Below are 18,687 nucleotides of genomic sequence, written 5' to 3'. Positions count from 1 at the left end.
CTTCAGGCTTGATCTGTTGCAGATTAGCTGGTGTGTGGGACACCTGTTGGGCACGCGGCTCCACATTTGACTCTGAAGTACTTTGGTATACAGGGGAGTTAATTGCATAGTCTGAAGTCAATTTGCTGTGAATTGTGTTAACTCACAGCTGTACGCTCCAGACAAACTGCCAAGGTTTGTGCACGTGGGTTTTGATTATCGATTAAAATTGATTCTGGCTTGGACAACGTGATATCGATTAATTAAAAATGGTAAATGGCCTGTATTTGTACAGCGCTTTACTCGTCCCTAAGGACCCCAAAGTGCTTTACACATCCAGTCATCCACCCATTCACACACTGGTGATGGCAGCTACATTGTAGCCACAGCCACCCTGGGGCGCACTGACAGAGGCGAGGCTGCCGGACACTGGCGCCCTCTGACCAAATCCTGAATCGATTTTTGAATATAAATTTATTTTGCCCAAAACACCAGAATCTCAGGTTAAACCTCACAAAATTCCTACAACCACCAAACATCTAAAACAGTAAATGAGAGCAGGAACACGGATTCTGCACAAAGGGTTAAACACAAAACGTGGTCCACGCATCCGGATCAGCGAGATGCCGCTAGGGCTGTTCGATTTTGCATAAAATGAGAATCACGATTTTTTGGCTTAGAATTGAGATCACGATTCTCTCACGATTTTCTTTTCCAGTATAAATATTTATTGCACTTATTAACTGCACATCAACTTCGTAACAGTTGAGACTGAACATAAAAACAATAAGTAAACATAAAAACAACAAATGTCTCACGTTTTGTTGTTGCTGCAAAATGTTGTACTGCTTGAGATTCCGTCTCCACCGTTGCTCGATGCTGCGTGTATAGAGCAGGTAGTGCAACAATAGAAAAATAGTTGCGGGACGGCACTGTGTAGCGTTTGTCTAGGGTGTTGATCATTTTCCTAAATCCCTCGTTTTGCAGTGTTGATGGAGCCATATCTGTGGTCAGGTGATAAGTGATAGCCTCCGTAATGTCTTTGTGCCTGCGGGAGGTCGACGGGTATAGAGAAGCGCTGTATAAGGTTCCCGTTATTGATGTTTGGGTGGTTGACCGGGACGGATTTTCTCCTGTCACTTTCTCGTCATCGCTGACGTGCTCGCCGTTGTTTTTTCCCTGCTAATTTTAGCATCACACGGCACAGCTTCTGTATCACGTGGTATAAGGCTCCGCCCTTGTCATTTGTTGAGCAGGAAGAGTGAGCGCTTGTTTTCATGCAGAGTACGTCCCGGATCAAAATGCGCTACAATCGTCGTCTTTTTTTATTTTATTTTTTTAATCGTTGTCATTTGGAAATGAGATCGCACATAAGTATGAATCGAGATCGCGGTTTTCTAACGATTAATCGTGCAGCCCTAGATGCCGCCTTTCTCACCCGATGGCACGACGTGGACACGCCGTGGAGGCTGAAAGCTGACAGCTCACTGATTGTTGGCGCTTTGTGTTTACGTCCTTTTTGCACTGATTCTGAAGCTACAGGTTTGATCTCTCTCCAAACAACACCGACTGAACCAGCAGCCACAGACGATCCAAACAACGCTTCACATAAACATCGTCACGATTTTCCTCTTACTTCCACCACGATAAAAATCACACTTCATGTAGAGCTCTCTCTCTCTCTCTCTCTCTGAGAATCAAAACCCACCCCTACTTGTTACCCAGCAGTCTACGGTGTCGGCCGCTGGTTTTTTTGTTTGTTACTTTTTTTACTTACTTCCGACAAGAAAGCCTCATTTCTGCTGTTCAATACTGAACAAATTTAAACTTTTTAAAATTATGCAAAATTGTAAAATGTTTCTGACTGTCTGAGGCAAAATTTCCTCGATTCAAATCGAATCGTGGATCGAATCGAGTCAGGACCTTGTGACCTCGTGCTATATAAATAAAATTGTCACTATCATCATTTACCAGGATGAAAACATTTTCTTCTATTTTGAATTTGTGATTTGTTCTTTTGCTTTCTAGACTCTTGTGTGAGTATATCCTTACTTGCTTGTGAAGCAGCATACAGTGGCAGGCCAGTGATGACAGCAAATTCATCGCTATGGATTGCACAGTCCTTGGCGTCAGCATCATAGCTCTGGACCAGCAGACGAACCACATCGAGGTGACCCTCCTGGCAAGATGTGGCCAGCATCGAGTTGAGCAAATCTTTCCTCAGGCATGGACCTACCAAGAGCGGAGTAGTCAGAACAGGATTGTTTGCCAGTGATTTGTTACTTATTTGTTTTTGAAAAGTTGATGAAATCAAAAATAATAAATAGGCTCCCAGTTTAAACAGGTTTGTACTGCTAAATCATGTGCCATGGCGAATGCAGATGCTCTACTGTTGCCTTTTCTGTTCAAGATAACCCCACCATGGTCCCACCAGTTACTTTATCAGGTTTACAGTCCCCGCCCATCTCTTCTTTCCACTACAAACACAGTGTCGCTGAAAGATGGCGCTTTCTTCACAAAAACCTTGAATTAAATAGTTACTTATGAATGTGACCAAGTGCTTTTTGCAGTGTTCAGATTTCTCAGCATTACTGCAGGGTTACAATATAAAGCGCCTTGAGGCGACTGTATATATATGAATGAAGCTAAACTGAACTGAACTTAAAAACATAAACAATTCTTCCTTCATCCATTTCAATCTAATCAAATAAATTGAAACAATTAAAAAGAAAATGACATTTTTTCCCACAAACGTCCTCAAAGGTAAAGCTTCATGTCTCATTAGATGCTGAAAACACGTTCGATAGAGTAGGACCATCTTTTCCGTGCTCGAGAGAAATTCAGCCTCGAAAAGAAATTCATAGCCTGGATGAGCCTACTTTATTCTTCATCACTTGCATCAGTTAGATCCACTACCAATCACTGAGACTTTTATCTCCTGCAATCGCTAATGAAACTTTAGCTATTGTGCTCCGATGTAATCCTCAAATCTGCGGGTGTGGTGAGGAATGGCTTCGAGCGGAGAATGTTTGTAAGCTGATGATTTGCTTTTCTGTTTCTTGGCCTGATTAATACCAAAAGTCCTCTCGGTCCTTAATTTGTTTGTTACGTCCCTCTGCAGCCCCTAATCTCCTCCATGTTTTCAGCTGGTGCTAATTGGCCACACCTGGTCAGGTGTGGATAACAGCATACCTGAGGCAGGCTTCCAGGGAGCTCACCTGTCTTTGCCTTGGTGGCAGCAGCCATTTTAGCCAACCTGGTATTCAACTTTAAGAAAAACACCTCTTCTCACTAACACTCTGGTATTCATCTTTTTTTTTAATGCTACGGCTTTTGAGCACATCGTTCAATTCAATCTCTGGCTACAAACTGAACTTGTCCAATCAATGCTGCAGCTTGCAACTCCCCATTTTTCTTTTACTCATAAGGTAATCTATTATTAGTCCATTAATCTGCTGAAGATAATCTTGAGTTACTTGCTGGGGGAGCAGGTTTATGGCAGGGTCAGGCTTCTTTTACATGTATAGCTACTTTGACCTACAAGTTGTTTGTACGTGGTAATAACTCTGTAACCGTACTGTTTGCTGTGATGTGTAAATCTGAAAGGTTGTCCATGCACTTGCCATGGTCCTGTTAAGGACCAAGTGGCCAACATTTCGCTGTTGGTGGTCATTCATTTTATAATGAATAATTAATACCAAAATAATACATAGGGAATCTATATATCCACATAGGATGAAAGTTGGACTGTATGCTGTACTCCTACCGGGAACATGGTCCAGTAGCTCCTTGACCAAGTCGGTGTGGCCATAGTGCGCTGCCAAAACAGCAGGGTTGCTGTTAGATGGCTCCAGAGGCACAGGGATGCAAGCCTCTTTGAGGAGGTAACACACACTCTGTCGATCACCATACTGAGTGGCCACACACAGGAGACGTACCTGTAAATTAAAACAAAAATGAGGAAAAAAAGGATATCTTCACTTATATATTCACTTACGCTAACATAGGAGATCAGGATAAACAGACACATGAAGGAACTTGCCAAGTTAACCCAAAGTTCCCTGTGTGTTCAAGTGTCAGGGCAACACGGACAGAGGTTTCATGGATCACATGACTTTTCTTTCACAGATAATTATCAGTGTGAGTGCTGACTACATAGCTGTTATCAAACCAGGATAAAAATCTCTAAAGATTGCTAAAATATTCCAGTAAAATGCAACGCTTGTTAAAAGGACAAGATGAATTGGGGAACACAAACATTTTATTTCCAGTTTATAGTTTTATCATCGAGTGTGCCCTCAGTGCTGCTGTTTATTTCTAAAGGTGGCAACTGCCCCGTTACAGCTCTGAGACTTTCAACTGGACACATTTAAACATTAGAGCTCCCACAGCCTAAAAAACGAGACGTGGAAATTAGATGTGATTATATGTCACCAACTGACAGTGACGGGAATGACGGCGTTACAAGTAACAGTGTTACTTTTTTCAGTCAAGAGTAATCTAACTAATTACTATTTCTATCGTTACAACGCCGTTACCGTTAACAAGAAAATGCGGTTGTGTTACTATTTTTCAACAAACAGACAGTTGAAGCTGTCTTCAGCTTACTGCATCTTATATCAGTTGCACGGAAGCAGCTGTAAGTAATCTGGGCGCTACAGCTTTAAGCAGCTGCGCGCTCCCGCGGACGGCGATCACTTTCTGACAGACGATCACTTTTTGGCACAACACCTGGAGCTCAGGGGGCAAAAGAAGAATAAAGTAGTCGTGGTAAGCCAATCACATGACCACTTCAAGATGACAAAGCAACAATGTGACATATACCAGTTTATAAATTGTGTTGATAGGCCACGCAAAACCCGAGTCATGATAAACAATATATACGCCTGTTTGTTCCTGAATAGTTTCATCACGTACTGTCTAAGGACAGCGCAGCGAGCGCTCTCAGCTTATGAACAAAAACAGCCCCTTTGGTTTGTTGGGAAAATGCACCATGTCGACCAATCCAAACAAATGATCTGGCAACATGACATTTGGTTTTAGGAGTGAGGAAGGAGGGAGGGAGGGAGGGGGGGGGGGGGGAGTGAGGAGAGAGAGAGAGAGAGACTGCTGTCTGCAGTATCAGGCTGTGATGTTCTCCCTTATAGTGGCACAAATAATTTGAATGTAGAACACCTGATTGTTATGTAAACAGTTTGAAATGGTTATAAAAAAGCTAAATGGCTGCAAATAACTTTGTTGTTTGCAAAACTTGTGCGTATGATTTGTAGAGGAAACTACAGGAAACATCAAAAGTAGTGAAAACTGGACCTCAGAGGGTTAAACTTTTTTTTTTTTTTTTAAAGTAACAATAGTTACTTTTCAAGTAATTAATTACTTTTGGAATCTTGTAACTCAGTTACTAACTCAGTTACTTTTTCTAAGAAGTAACTAGTAACTATAATTAGTTACTTTTTCAAAGTAACTTGCCCAACACTGCTAACTGAACAGATAACCTTGGTGTCAGACATTTCCATAACAATTAGACTTTTAATGAGTTCACTGAATTGTTCTTTTTCCAAGATGGAATGATTGCACACCATACATCTTTTATAACGTTCAAAAACAAAAGACAAAAAGAAAACAAATGAAAAAAGAATGTATATACACAAGTTAGAATTTCATTTCTATAAGCCACACAAGGCCAAAAGTAGATATACAGACTCAAATAAACACTACCACACAGAAGGTTGGACATTCAGTGGTTTTTCTCTTTTTACTACTTTATACATTGTAGATACAAACTGAAGACATAAAAAATATGGAATTATGTAGCAAAGAAAAAGTTGATAAATAACTTCAAATAGATTCATCAAAGACTCACCACTGCTGCTGAGGATCAATGCTGAGGCATCAGCCTTAGAAACCACAAGTTAACTGCACCTCAGATTAGAGCCCAGATAAATGCCACACAGTAGCAGATACATCTCTACATCAACTGTTCAGAGGAGACTGTGTGAATCAGGCCTTTATGGTCACATAGCTGCTAAGAAACTTCAACTAAGGAAAAGCAACAAGCAGAAGAGATTTGTTTGGACCAAGAAACACAAGGAATGGACTTTAGACCAGTGGAAATCTGTGCTTTGGTCTGATGAGTCCAAATTTGGGATCTCTGATTCCACCTGCTGTGTCTTTGTGGGAAGCAGAAAAGCTGCATGGTACATACACAGTTCCCATCGTGAAGCATGGAGGAGGTGGTGTGATGGTGCTTTGCTGGCGACACTGTTGGGGATCTGGTTTGCATTTAGTTGGACCATCATTTATTTTTCAACAGCATAAATGACCCCAAACACACCTCCAGGGCTGTTTGACCAAGAAGGAGAGTGATGAGTGCTGCACCAGACGGCCTGGCCTCCACAGTCAGCAGACCTAAACCCAATCAAGATTGTTTGAGGTGAACCGCAGAGTGAAGGCAAAAGGGCCAACAAGTGCTCAGCATCTCTGGGAACTCTTTCAAGACTGTCAGAAAAAAATCTCAGGTGATAACCTCACGAAGCTCATGGAGAGAATGCGAAGAGCAAAGGGTGGCTATTTTGAAGAATCTAAAATATAAAACATGTTTGGAGTTACATCACACTTTTTGTTTACTACGTAATTATAATTCATGGCTGCCTTTCCTCATAACAGCCATCCTTCAAGATTCTCTCCATTTAAAGCAATGCATTATCAGGGATTGTAACATCTAGTCCTTTTACTGAATCATAATTACCATATATCTGCAGGATAAGCAGATGCCAACTTACATTGTCCACCGAGGTCGCCAAACTTCTGCAGAGTCAATCGCTACAGACTTCCAATCTTCATGTGGCCTTCAGATAAGGTCAACAACAGTGCATAAAGAACTTCATGGAATGGGCTTCCATAGACGAGCACCTGGATCCAAGGCTTACATCACCCAGTGCAACGCAAAGCATCAGATGCAGTGATGTAAACCACTCCCCCACTGGACTCTAGAGCAGTGGAAAAGTACTCTCTAGAGGTAATCATGTTTTTCGGTCTGCAAGCAATTGGATGTATATGGGTTTGGCGGTTGCCAGGAGAACAATAAAGAGTGGGCTGACATCATATTAAACCTTATGCAAGGAATGAGAATGGGATGTCACTCAAGTTCATGTGTGTGAAAGCAGATAAGCATACGTTTCTGATAATATAGTGCATGTTTGGAAAGTTAAGTGGGGTTTCTCTCACCCCAACCGGCTGCGGCAGATGGCCCCGCCCCTCCCTGAGCCTGGTTCTGTTGGAGGTTTCTTCCTGTTAAAAGGGAGTTTTTCCTTCCCACTGTTGCCAAAGTGCTGCTCATAGGGGGTCATATGATTGTTGGTTTTTTTCTCTGAATGTATTATTGTAGGGTCGACCTTACAATATAAAGCGCCTTGAGGAGACTGTTGTTGTGATTTGGCGCTGTATAAATACAACTGAACTGAATGGAAAGTCCTTAATGTAATAATTAGCAAATCCTCAAAATGCATCCAGCCTAAAGATGGCACGTGGAAAAATTCCATGAAAAACATTAGACAGGCTTGGATAAAGAATAAAAGAGCTGAGGTCCTTAGTCCTAAAGAACATATCCAACTAATGGAACCAAAATCAGCATTCTGTACTCAATGAGCTTTATATTTAAATCCAATAAGACTCATTCACATGCCTCACAGGTGGAGCATAGTCAACTAGAATCAGACAGGGGGTCTCAATCAGACACAAACAAGCACATTAAAACTTAACAAATGTTTTCTAAACACATAAATTGATATCAATTGGGGTTTTGTTTACTCAAACATAATATTTCTCTATAGCAGATGGTGAGAGATAGCAGGATAGCACAGATTTTTGTGAAACTGATGTTTATCCATTTGCAGTTATATTATAACACCCCCCAGTGGGCTTGTTACTGGGTGTAATAAGTAACCTGTGCATAATAGCTTAACTTTTAGGTGTGTTGTGTCAATATCTTATGCCAAGTCCTTTAATTTTATTATGATTACACCTTAGTTGCTTAGATTGTGTTGGATTCACCTTCGTCTTAGTGACACACCATGAGTAAAACAGGTTGCTGCCTTGATGACAGTCGTCCTCTTAGTAAATAGACCAGATATCATTTTGAAATATAAATTGATGTGCATCTCCATCCATTCACACCTATAAATAGATTTTTGGTTTTTCAAGCTTGGCGACTGTGCCACATAATAACGTTTTTATTTTTTCCGCCTCCAGATACCCTGCTATACTTGCACAGAGTTTCACAACATTACCACGTCATAACGTTATAATAAAATAAAATTGTGAAACCTCTCTCCAGTTATGAATCTCTGTCTTAGTGCAATGGCAAGTATATTTCCTGTTTCACCTGTTCCTGTCGTTGCTGGAACAGAGAACAACAACCACCATTGTTAGCAGTCTCTGACTGACATGTCTCGTTATTTGTCACTTGTAGTACAGGTGAGACATATAATTATAATTATGAGTTTTGTAGATATTCCATTATAACTACCATAGACGCCAAATGAAACTGGAAACTGTTACATTTGCTCTGACAGAATGTGTCTGGCCCTCCCCCACGTATTTCCAAACTTCTTTGCCCTAGCCATGCACTCCGCCTTTGTAAACATATGCGAAAAAGTGGGTCCATGTCTAAGCAGCTTCTATAGAAGTGCAGGTGGCCTTGTGCTTCTGTCCATATAGTGCATTTCATTCATTACCTAAACCAACTCAAAATTATTGCTGTCGCCAGTCACAATGAAAGCAATATCCCCAAGAAATAAGAAAAAAAATCCATTAAAGACCAAACACAAGACTTCAAAAATTCATCTGGAAATTTCATTACAATATACCTGTAACGCTTCTCAGTCATCCAGGTCATGGTGATCCAAGAAGCTTGGAAAAAAGTGACGGGACTTCTATACATTTCTTGAAGATGTTTCACTTCGCTTAAAGAATTAAAGAAAGTCAGTCGCTTTTCTTTCCAAGCTCCTTAGGTAACACACCTGCCCCCAAGGCAGGTGTGTTACCCAGAGGTATGTGGGTGTGGCAAATGAAGTAGGTTGTGTTACTTTAATGAAGTAGTGATCAGGGTGAGGGTGCATTGTTAAGTAGTCCCACAGCGTGGGGAAAGAAACTACTGTCATGCTGTGAGGTGTTGCTTCTGATGGGCAGCTTTCCACCTGAGGGGAGTGTCACAAACAGTTCATGACCAGGGTGTGAGGGGTCGGCAGCAATCCTCCTTGCACTTCTTAGTGTGTTGGTGGTGTACAGATCTTGTAGGCAAGGCAGGTTGCACCCAATCACCTTCTCAGCAGAGCAGATGACATGCTACTGTCTGTCTTTGTCCTTGGTAGAGGCAACAGCATGCCAGATGGTGACAGAGGAGGATAGATTCACTGATGGAGAAGTAAAACTGCACCATTAATGACTTTGGCAGTTTTTGTTTATTTTTGCCAGCTGGTGCAGGAAGCACATTCTCTGCTTTGATATCCCTCTGCTGGGATATGATAGTTCCCAGGAATTAGGAGGAGTTCCTGGGCTAGTAGTTGTTTTACTGCCTGCCCATTTCCAGAGAGAAACAGAGTCACGAGCTGAAAACTGCTGTTGTAGCAGTTGAATACTGAATAACTATGGCCTTGGATATGGATTGTAGCAAAGGGTCTCAACACTTAACGCTCCAATGTGTAATGGACGCAACCGCCTAATGAAGCTAACTGAACCACGTCCACAAAAGGCAGAGAAGCGACCCTGAGGCCACCAAAGTGGAAGCCATTCACTACTTGACTCAGCATGTAATTAATTTGTGTGAATGTCTTTAATATACTGCTTAGAGATGGTGGTGACCAATGACTGCAGAAAACAGTCATTGGTGGTGGCGCTCAAAGTGGAATGGCTAAATTCTTATCAGTCCCTAATGTGTATATACAAATACTCGTATTTGATTTTTTTTTACTCTATAAAGAATTTTCAGTACTTTACAATAACAGTCAATTTTAATTTATAATTGCATTCATAAATTATTTATTATAAATTATATTTATTTGTAATTTAGGTACATACTTACCAGCGTACCACTGTAACACTAGATCCAAACTTGCATAAGAGATTTTATATTTATAGCCTACACAGCAGTGTAGTGATACTTACCCCATCAATGCGCGGTGTCCCAGCACTGCACACCACACAGCATGCTTGTTGAATCAGCTCCCTGGCAACGTCCTCCTCTCCATCTTCATATGCTGCCTGGATGTTTTTAAAAGTGGGGTGAGTTAGCAGTGTAGAACAGGGCCCAGTATCCTCCACCAATGACACCTTTGCTCCCATATCCTCCCCAGGGCCTGTCAGGAAACAGGACAGTCAAAAAATGAAAAGAGAAAAAATAAAGTGCATTTGTAACTAGGATCTGGACTTTACAGAGGCCTGTGGCCGGTTAAACACTGTATTACTGTAACCCTGTTATTAGCATGCACCCAGAACTGGGTCATCTTATTTAAAGAGTACGCTCATGGTATGAGCTAAAGGGGTTTTGTGTCTCTCACCGACAGACCACAGTACGTCAGGCTGAAGGACATCACGTCTGACACTGTGGTCAGCAGCACAGGAGCACCACAGGGAACTGTGCTGTCCCCTCTTCTCTTCACCCTGTACACCTCTGACTTCTGCTACAACTCTGAATTATGCCACATTCAGAAGTTTGCAGACGACACAGCCATCATGGGGTGTATCTGGGATGATCAGGAAGAGGAGTACAGAAGTCTGGTGAGGAACTTTGTCGCATGGAGTCACACAAACCACCTGCAACTCAACACCTCAAAGACTAAGGAACTGGTTGTGGACTTCGGGAGGTCCAGAGAAGGTCCACTGCCGGTTCAGATAGAGGGGGAGGAGGTGGAGGTGGTCAACAAGTACAAGTACCTCGGGCTGTGGGTGGACAATAAACTGGACTGGTCATGCAACACAGAGCACCTGTATAAAAAAGCCCAAAGCCGACTGTACTTCCTCAGGAGGCTGAGGTCTTTTAACATCTGCAGGAAGCTCCTGAGGATGTTTTACCAGTCGGTGGTTGCTGGAGTACTTTTCTATGCTGTGGTGTGCTGGGGGAGCAGCACAGCAAAGAAGGACTCATCCAGGCTGGAGAAACTGATCAGGAGGGCTAGCTCTGTGGTCGGCATGAAGCTGGACACTCTGGTGACAGTGGCAGAGAAAAGGACACTAAAAAAGCTGCTGGACATTATGAACAATGCTGGGCATCCTCTGCACACGGCCATTAACAATCAGAAGAGTCTGTTCAGTGACAGGTTGCTTCTCCCCAAGACAAGAACCAACAGACTTAAAAACTCCTTTGTCCCACACGCCATCAGACTGTTTAACTCCTCTCTGGAGGGGAGAGGGAGGGGAAACAGGAGGACAAAGGAGGGGGGAACAACTAAGCTGCAGTGCCTCTTCACCTCACTGTACAATACCTTTTGTGCAATACTTTTGTAAATAGTCAACAGTGCAATAGACTCAATACTTGAAATGTGCAATTCACTTGTATTTTTATTTTTATTCCTATTTATTCTATTTATCCCCTTTGTATATTTTATTTATATTGTCTCTGTATTTATGTATTTTTTTATATATATATATATATATATATATATATATATATATATATATACTGTAACTCTGTAACTTCTGTCGGTGCTGTGCTTTTTTGGAAATAGAATTTCCCAGAGGAACCCACCCGAGGGATTAATAAAGTTCTATCTAATCTAATCTAAAGCACAACAAAGATTGTCTCTGATGGCAGATGTTAAGAAGCACTTTTTACTGTACTTCTATACATCATTAAAAAAAACATTACTATTTAAAAATGGGGAAAAAACCCAAACACTAATATTCTCGTATCAATGTCAACATTCAAGATTCCACTCAGATTTTTATTATTTTGGGGCGACCGTGGCTCAGGGGGTTGGGAAGCGTATCTGTAACCGGAAGGTCGCCGGTTCGATCCCCGGGCTCTCTTTCCTGGTCGTTGTGTCCTTGGGCAAGACACTTTACCCTACCGCCTACTGGTGTTGGCCAGAGGGGCCGATGGCGCGATATGGCAGCCTCGCTTCTGTCAGTCTGCCCCAGGGCAGCTGTGGCTACAACCGTAGCTGCCTCCACCAGTGTGTGAATGTGAGAGTGAATGAATAGTAGCATTGTAAAGCGCTTTGGGTGCCTTGAAAAGCGCTATATAAATCCAATCCATTATTATTATTATTATTATTTAAAGAAAAAAAGAAATGCATGCTGTTAATTCTGGAGTTGCACAGGGAACTCAAATGCCTGTGCAGGTTCTCATCCAGGTCGTGGTAACCCAAGGAGCTTGGGAAGAAAAGCAACCAGGCTTCTTGTTCTTTAAGTTTCTTGAAGACATTGAAAAGCTTCTTCTGTTTTAAGACCAAATGGTGGACAGTTCGAGGTATTTCCAGGCACCTTAACATCCACTCACATCTTGCGTCAGTTGATCTCAATGGGTCACATGACAGGCTGAGGCAATGGTTTCACCTGAAACTTCTGCTAATAATGACCCACATGCTTTTCACACCTTATAAGACAATGTTCTGCTTCTAAATTAAAAAAAAACAGATTATTGTACTCGGCCTAAAAAACGTACAATTATGGTATCCAACCAGATACTTACTCTGGGTGGCATAAACTTGGCCTCCACGAACACTGTCAGGAATCTTTGAATTGGTTTTGACCAGGATGTGTCCTTCAATGTGTATTTTAAAAAAATATTTAATACTACTTTTTTTCCACTTGCACATTTGCATGCCAAGTATCATTGGCCAAGATACAAACCGCGAGTTGGTCTCTGATGCATCCATAGAGAAATACCCCTCAAAACCATTACAAATGCATATTATATGATCTACAAGTGTAAACAAAGATTGACAAATTTGTACAGTGAATTAGCCTAAGGAGCTTGGAAAGAAAAGTTTCTGGACTTCTTTAAGTTTCTTGAAGGCGTTTCATTTCTCATCCCAGAAGCTTCTTCAGTTCTAAGACCAAATGGTGGAGACTCCCAAATTTAAGGCTTTTTAGGAGTGATCCTAAGAGGGTCCTGGACCCCCAATTGATCCTCTGCCTAATCACACGAGCCAAAGTGTGAAAACGGGTGTGGGTCACAATCACCCAAGGTTTCAGGTGAACCCATTGTGAGACCTTGCCCCAGCCTATCATCTGACTTACTGATCAAATGACCCAAGATATGAGTGGGCATTAGGCGTTGTGTGTTGTGCCATGTGTTTATGAAGTGGCTGTTTGGTCTGAGCATTCCTCGCTGCACTGTACAGCATACACTTGTTGTTACGTTTGTTTTTGGGAGTGTTTTTCTTTCGGATGAACCAATTTCTATCTCAGTGTGTGGCTGAGTCTGAAGTATACTGGGATGTTGTGCTTGGAAAAGACTCATGAGTTTCTCTAACAAACCTGGTACATAAGGGATGACAATATTGTTCTGCTTGTCTTAATGTAGCCAAAAACTGGAAATGAAAACAAAACTTAAAAGTGAAAAAGAGAATTTTATTTATAACTTTAATGAGCCCGTAGCATTTCACAGTTCTCTACTTGACGACATTTGGGCCAAAAAAATTAAGCTCGCATAGATGTGCCAAAATCCACAGTTCAAGGTATAGTCGCCTGAGGCTGGATCCAAAAACAAGTCAGATCACCATGTTAAAGTGCCCACCGAACAGCAACTACAAGTTATGATTACAGTTTCTAAGCTGTAAAAAAGAAGAAGAAAAATGGCAACCATCAGAGCTGCCCCCTATTAGATTTCAAAGTCCCATGTCGCTGTGTTATCAAATTATTCAATTCACAAGATTTTCAGAAAACTTGACCTCTGACCATGAGGTTGAGGTCACTTAGATTCGAGCTCATCCAAGATCTTTTTAATTAGATTCACCTATGGTGTCAATTTACTGTTTCCTTGTACTCTGGTAATCACATTCACAAACTCAGACATCTATACCACCCGCTTGCTCCGTGGGTTGATGACAATAAACCATCTGCATCTACAGCTGAGGGGAAAAATTTATAGTCAAAAAGCTGTTTTGGACGATAGCTTCCATAATCAAGACAAGTTCCCAGAGCACAAGAGCCCAAAGAGGATGACTGCAGAGGCAATCGCACCACCCACCAAGAGAAGAGCTGAGAGGCCCAGGAGGGGTCACCCAGGCCCCAGCAAACAGCTGCTGGGAGGGAGCCAATACACACCCGGGCACCCAGACACAGAACCACCAATGCACCAGTGGGCGGGGGCATCAACCAGGGAGTGTTATTGGGTGGGGGATTTTTAGTGCAACTGGGAAACTGGGCTCTAATGAAGGTGTGATGTACTTCCCTAAAAATGCTACCATATAAGACAGAACAATTTAGAGCCATTGCCAAAATTCTGGAAATTAGCCACCTGAACAGCAGTGTTACTCCACAAAAGTAAATTATTACACATGTTTTCTGACTTTTCTTCATGCAGTCTATTACTCAATTACTTGCTGGCGAAAGTAATTTGTTACACCACTCTCTCGTTACTCTGAAAAATCAACTAAAACGCATTGTCACATATTTACCAGCCTATAAAACAAATCTTTTGTTACAGTTGCACACATCAACACAAATCTCTATCCTAGTAAGGACAGATATGCAATCTTTCCTTCAGTTTTTTTGTTTGTTTTTTTACACTCATATGAACAGAGAACCTGTAAAACACAAAGCAAGCATGCATATCAGCCCAAAGATACTTTAAAGCGACCGCCACAGTGATTCTACTTCAGAACCATGAACAAGTAGAAATAGGCTTTAACCCTGGCTGCTCCTCACTGCTTGTGTTACCTGTTGAAGATCAGGCTCTGGCTGATGAATGTTTTATTTTTTGTGAGTAGGAGTAGCGCCCTACTGTGATCAATGAACTTCCTCAGGGATTAATAAAGTTTGTTTAATCATTTCTTTTCTGTGTGCCCAGCACACATGTAGCTGAAGAAGCTTTGTAACTGTAATGTGCAGGACTGTGTTACATTATTGGGTGAGATTCCTTTGTGATAAGGAAAACCTGCCCAGATTGATGGGTTCCTAACTTATATATTATTATGTCTGTGAAGGTTCTCAGTCATCCAGGTCATCGTAGTCAAAGGAGCTTGCAAAGAAAAGCGTCTGGACTTCTTTAAGTTGCTTGAAGACGTTTCACCTCTCATCCGAGAAGCTGCTTCAGTTCTAAGGTCAAATAGTGGAGAGTCTTCAAGCAACTTAAAGAAGTCCAGACGCTTTTCTTTGCAAGCTCCTTTGACTATATATTATTATGCAAGTTTATAAAGTTTAAGCAAAATGTCTTTTTTTTTTTCTTCTTCTTCTTCTTTTTTTTTTAACGCTAAATTAATTTGAATGTCTGTCGTATTATAGTCAGGAAGTCAAAAGATACAAACACATTAGGTTCCTCGTTACAGTGGGGAAAAAAAGAGTAATCAAATTGACTACAAACCAGTTTACAATGTTCCACTGTTCTCCTACCTAATCCCACGTCATCTATTATCATTTGCCACACACTGCAGAGTGAAACATGCTGTATTTGGCAGGAAGAAAATCTAGAAGATGCTTACATGTGTTAAGCGAGATGTCAGGGTGCACAGTTTACTTCACATACAAATGGCAAAAAATAACACTTTTGAAACCATAGTTTCAGTTCTTCTTTTTCTAAAAGAAAGAAGTGCTGCTGCCACTTCACACATAGCTACATTTCAGTTTGCAGTAACGTCCTTTCTCAACCTGCCTCATGAGGCCACGACTGCATCAAGAAAACCAAGCAAACCAGCCATGTACATAAGAGAGACACACATAAGATGCTGGGAAGGTTACTTACTGCTTTTTTGCTCCATGTTGCTGGGAATGTCTCCAGAGTCCCGGTGAAGACCAACAGACCAGTAGGACATTCTTCTTGGAGCTACTAGTTAGGTTAACCACTGTTAAAGGAAAGAGGAGGCCTAAATATACCTGTCAGCCTGCACACAGACAAGGTTGCTGTGATGTAGAACAAACACATACTCTTTGAATTCATTAAAAAAGGTCATTCTACCAGTTGATTAGGCACAATTAGCTGTGCAGCCCGAATAATACAAAACAACAACTAAGTGTGCTAAAAGATCAAAATCAAAGAACAGTCTTTCAGGTTGAATTCAAAGTATTGAACAAAGGCATTGCATGAAATGTTTAGTATTTGGAGAAATTGTGAAGCGCAGGCCACAATTTAACAAAAATCTTATTGGCCCATTTAACAGAATACATAAAATCATTAAATATGGATTGTTTTTAATACTTGGATGAAAGTCCTTAGTCCTCATAACTATCTAAAGTATAAACTCCCTTGAGATGCTCTGCCAGGCTTATACTACAGTTATCTTCTGTTGGAGCGACCGGGGCTCAGGGGGTTGGGAATCGCATCTGTAACCGGTTCGATACCCTTCTGCCTACAGGTGATGGCCAGAGGGGCCGATGGCGCGATATGGCAGCCTCGCTTCTGTCGGGGCAGCTGTGGCTACAACTGTAGCTGCCTCCACCAGTGTGTGAATGTGAGAGTGAATGAATAGTGGCATTGTAAAGCGCTTTGGGTGCCATGAAAAGCGCTATATAAATGCAATCCATCATTATTGTTGTTGCTTGCGGTTCTCTCTGCCTTCAGTCAACACGCTGTCATCCATTTGCACATTGTAGCGTTGCCCTATACATTTGACATGATATGGCTAAATATGAGCAAGAAGTATGGTGCTGTAGGATTATCCTACTACTCCTACCAGGACTCACATCATCAATAACCACATGTGTTTGATGGGGGCACAGAGGTAGAGAGGATGCCAAGCTGCTGTGTCTGTGTTCCAATTCTGATCCCCAAGGATCCCCAGAAGGAACCGGTTTCATCTAACTAACAGCCAATAACCTGCCTCAGGACCACATGTAATGTCCTATCAGGCATCATAGTGCCTAAGATAAACAGACATATGGCTCACTACACGAGCAGAGCACTAAAAGGATGGTGATGTCGCGAACAACACTAGAGGCCAACTTCAAGCCAACAGCACAAGCTGCCAAGTGTGGGATTTACCAAGGAGATGTCCTGTCATCAGTACAGACAGATATATATCGTTATATCGAACAGCCCTATATCCTGATAAATATTTTGGTCATATCGCCCTGCTCTACCAACTACAGCAGTTGTTAATAGTCAAAACTGAGGAATCGCACAACCAGAAGACAACACTGCAGTAACACAGGACAGCTACAAGCACCTGGGAATCGCACAGGTAAATGGGAACCATGAAGAGACTACTAGGAAAGCGACAAACACCAAATACCTGCAGAGGGTCAGGCAATGTCCCGAGAAGTCGGATGATTGGGAAGGACAAGATCTGGGCAATCTACGCCTACACCCTACTGTTAGTCAGATACCCTGTTGGCCATAGGAAGCACAGACAAGGAAGCTCCTTACAGAGTTTCACCCCAAGTCCAGCACCTTGAGACTGTACAGTAAACGGAAAGGAGGAGACTGAGCACTAGTGGGAGTCATAACCAGTATCTAGCATGAAATACCAAACATCCAGGTGCGCATCTGGAAGATGGCCTATAACTGTGGTTGGTAAATACCTCAGGCAACAGAAAGCTGGAAGGACAGGCCCCTGCATGTGTTCCATGCTGCATTTTCTAGCGTTAGTCTGGAGTGCCAACATGAGGTATAACGACTGTGACTGTAGCCGCTGACAATCCAAATGTCTGTGCATGTCTCTGCTGTGTGTAGCTGCGCAGCAATTTTTATACCCCTAGCCAACTTCTGAATAATATCGATAATAATAACAACAACAACAACAACGACTGCTGGAACACAAGGTGCTTTCATTTGTGGGACATGTCACAGAAAATGGGGCAGACTTTGAAAAACAGCTTTGTTACTTTTTTTTTTTAACAGTAACTCTGAGTTAGTGGTTCCTGCTTACCACGAGACACAGCACGTCTTAGCACCGCATTAATATCCAACTTACCGCATGCCTGAAAGGTCCAGTGAGAGGCAGAGAGGGTTTTGCAGCGTTGCTGTATATACCAGCCGCGGATTACCTCACAACAATCTTTTACTGGACTTCCTGATTCCACGAAAAAACTTTCCACTCCGGACGAATTTTGAGCAGTCGGGTTGTTTAACACAGAGATTTCCGGTATTAATTTTCAAAATAATATGGATGCCTGGTGTGTTTTTCAAAATAAGGTCCAGAAGGGTTGTAAAGGCTTGTAGAAACGCTTTTGCCCATCAGAGTATGCTTGTAGCTCATAATTATAAAGCCTGGACGGTTTGCCACTTCATTTTACCCGTTAAAGTATGCTTGTAGGTAACATTCACAAAGATAGCATGGTTTGGCACTGACTTTTAGCGGTTCAAGTATGATTCTAGCTCATATTCACAAAGGTAGGATGGTTCGCCACTTAATTTCGTGTTGTGCGCATGCGCAAAAACAACGGTTAGGATGGTTCCCCAGAACACCTGTTGAGGTCTGAAATTGGCATTTTCTTTTTCAGGGATTGTGCAGATTTGATAAGTGTTTTTTGCGATCGTTGTTTTGTTGCATGATCCAGTTTTAACCTAAGCTTGGTCTCGTGGACTGATGGCCTCACACAGTGGTGCTT

At 41.9% G+C, this 18,687-nt stretch overlaps 1 protein-coding gene across 1 annotated transcript in view; it reads right to left on the bottom strand.

The window, feature by feature from the left end:
• Nucleotides 1-18,215, bottom strand: part of lrrk1 (leucine-rich repeat kinase 1) — an 85,885-nt gene extending 67,670 nt beyond the window's left edge. Inside the window, exons 1-5 of the mRNA XM_085278763.1 lie at nt 18,051-18,215; nt 15,884-15,983; nt 10,144-10,334; nt 3,746-3,917; nt 2,032-2,211 (exon numbers count right to left, since the gene is read on the bottom strand). Coding sequence (XP_085134889.1) covers nt 2,032-2,211; nt 3,746-3,917; nt 10,144-10,334; nt 15,884-15,953 — 613 coding nt within the window. The 5' untranslated portion in view covers nt 15,954-15,983; nt 18,051-18,215. The remainder of the gene's footprint in view (nt 1-2,031; nt 2,212-3,745; nt 3,918-10,143; nt 10,335-15,883; nt 15,984-18,050) is intronic.
• Nucleotides 18,216-18,687: the final 472 nt, after the last annotated feature.

Source organism: Mchenga conophoros, linkage group LG1 (genome assembly GCF_057382185.1).
Source record: "Mchenga conophoros isolate Kocher_MC1m ecotype Shallow Benthic linkage group LG1, M_conophoros_male_GT1.1, whole genome shotgun sequence".
In the NCBI taxonomy this organism is placed as follows: Eukaryota; Metazoa; Chordata; class Actinopteri; order Cichliformes; family Cichlidae; genus Mchenga; species Mchenga conophoros.
The sequence above is the reverse complement of the archived record's forward strand: the minus strand, read 5'-3'. Positions and strand labels throughout refer to the sequence as shown.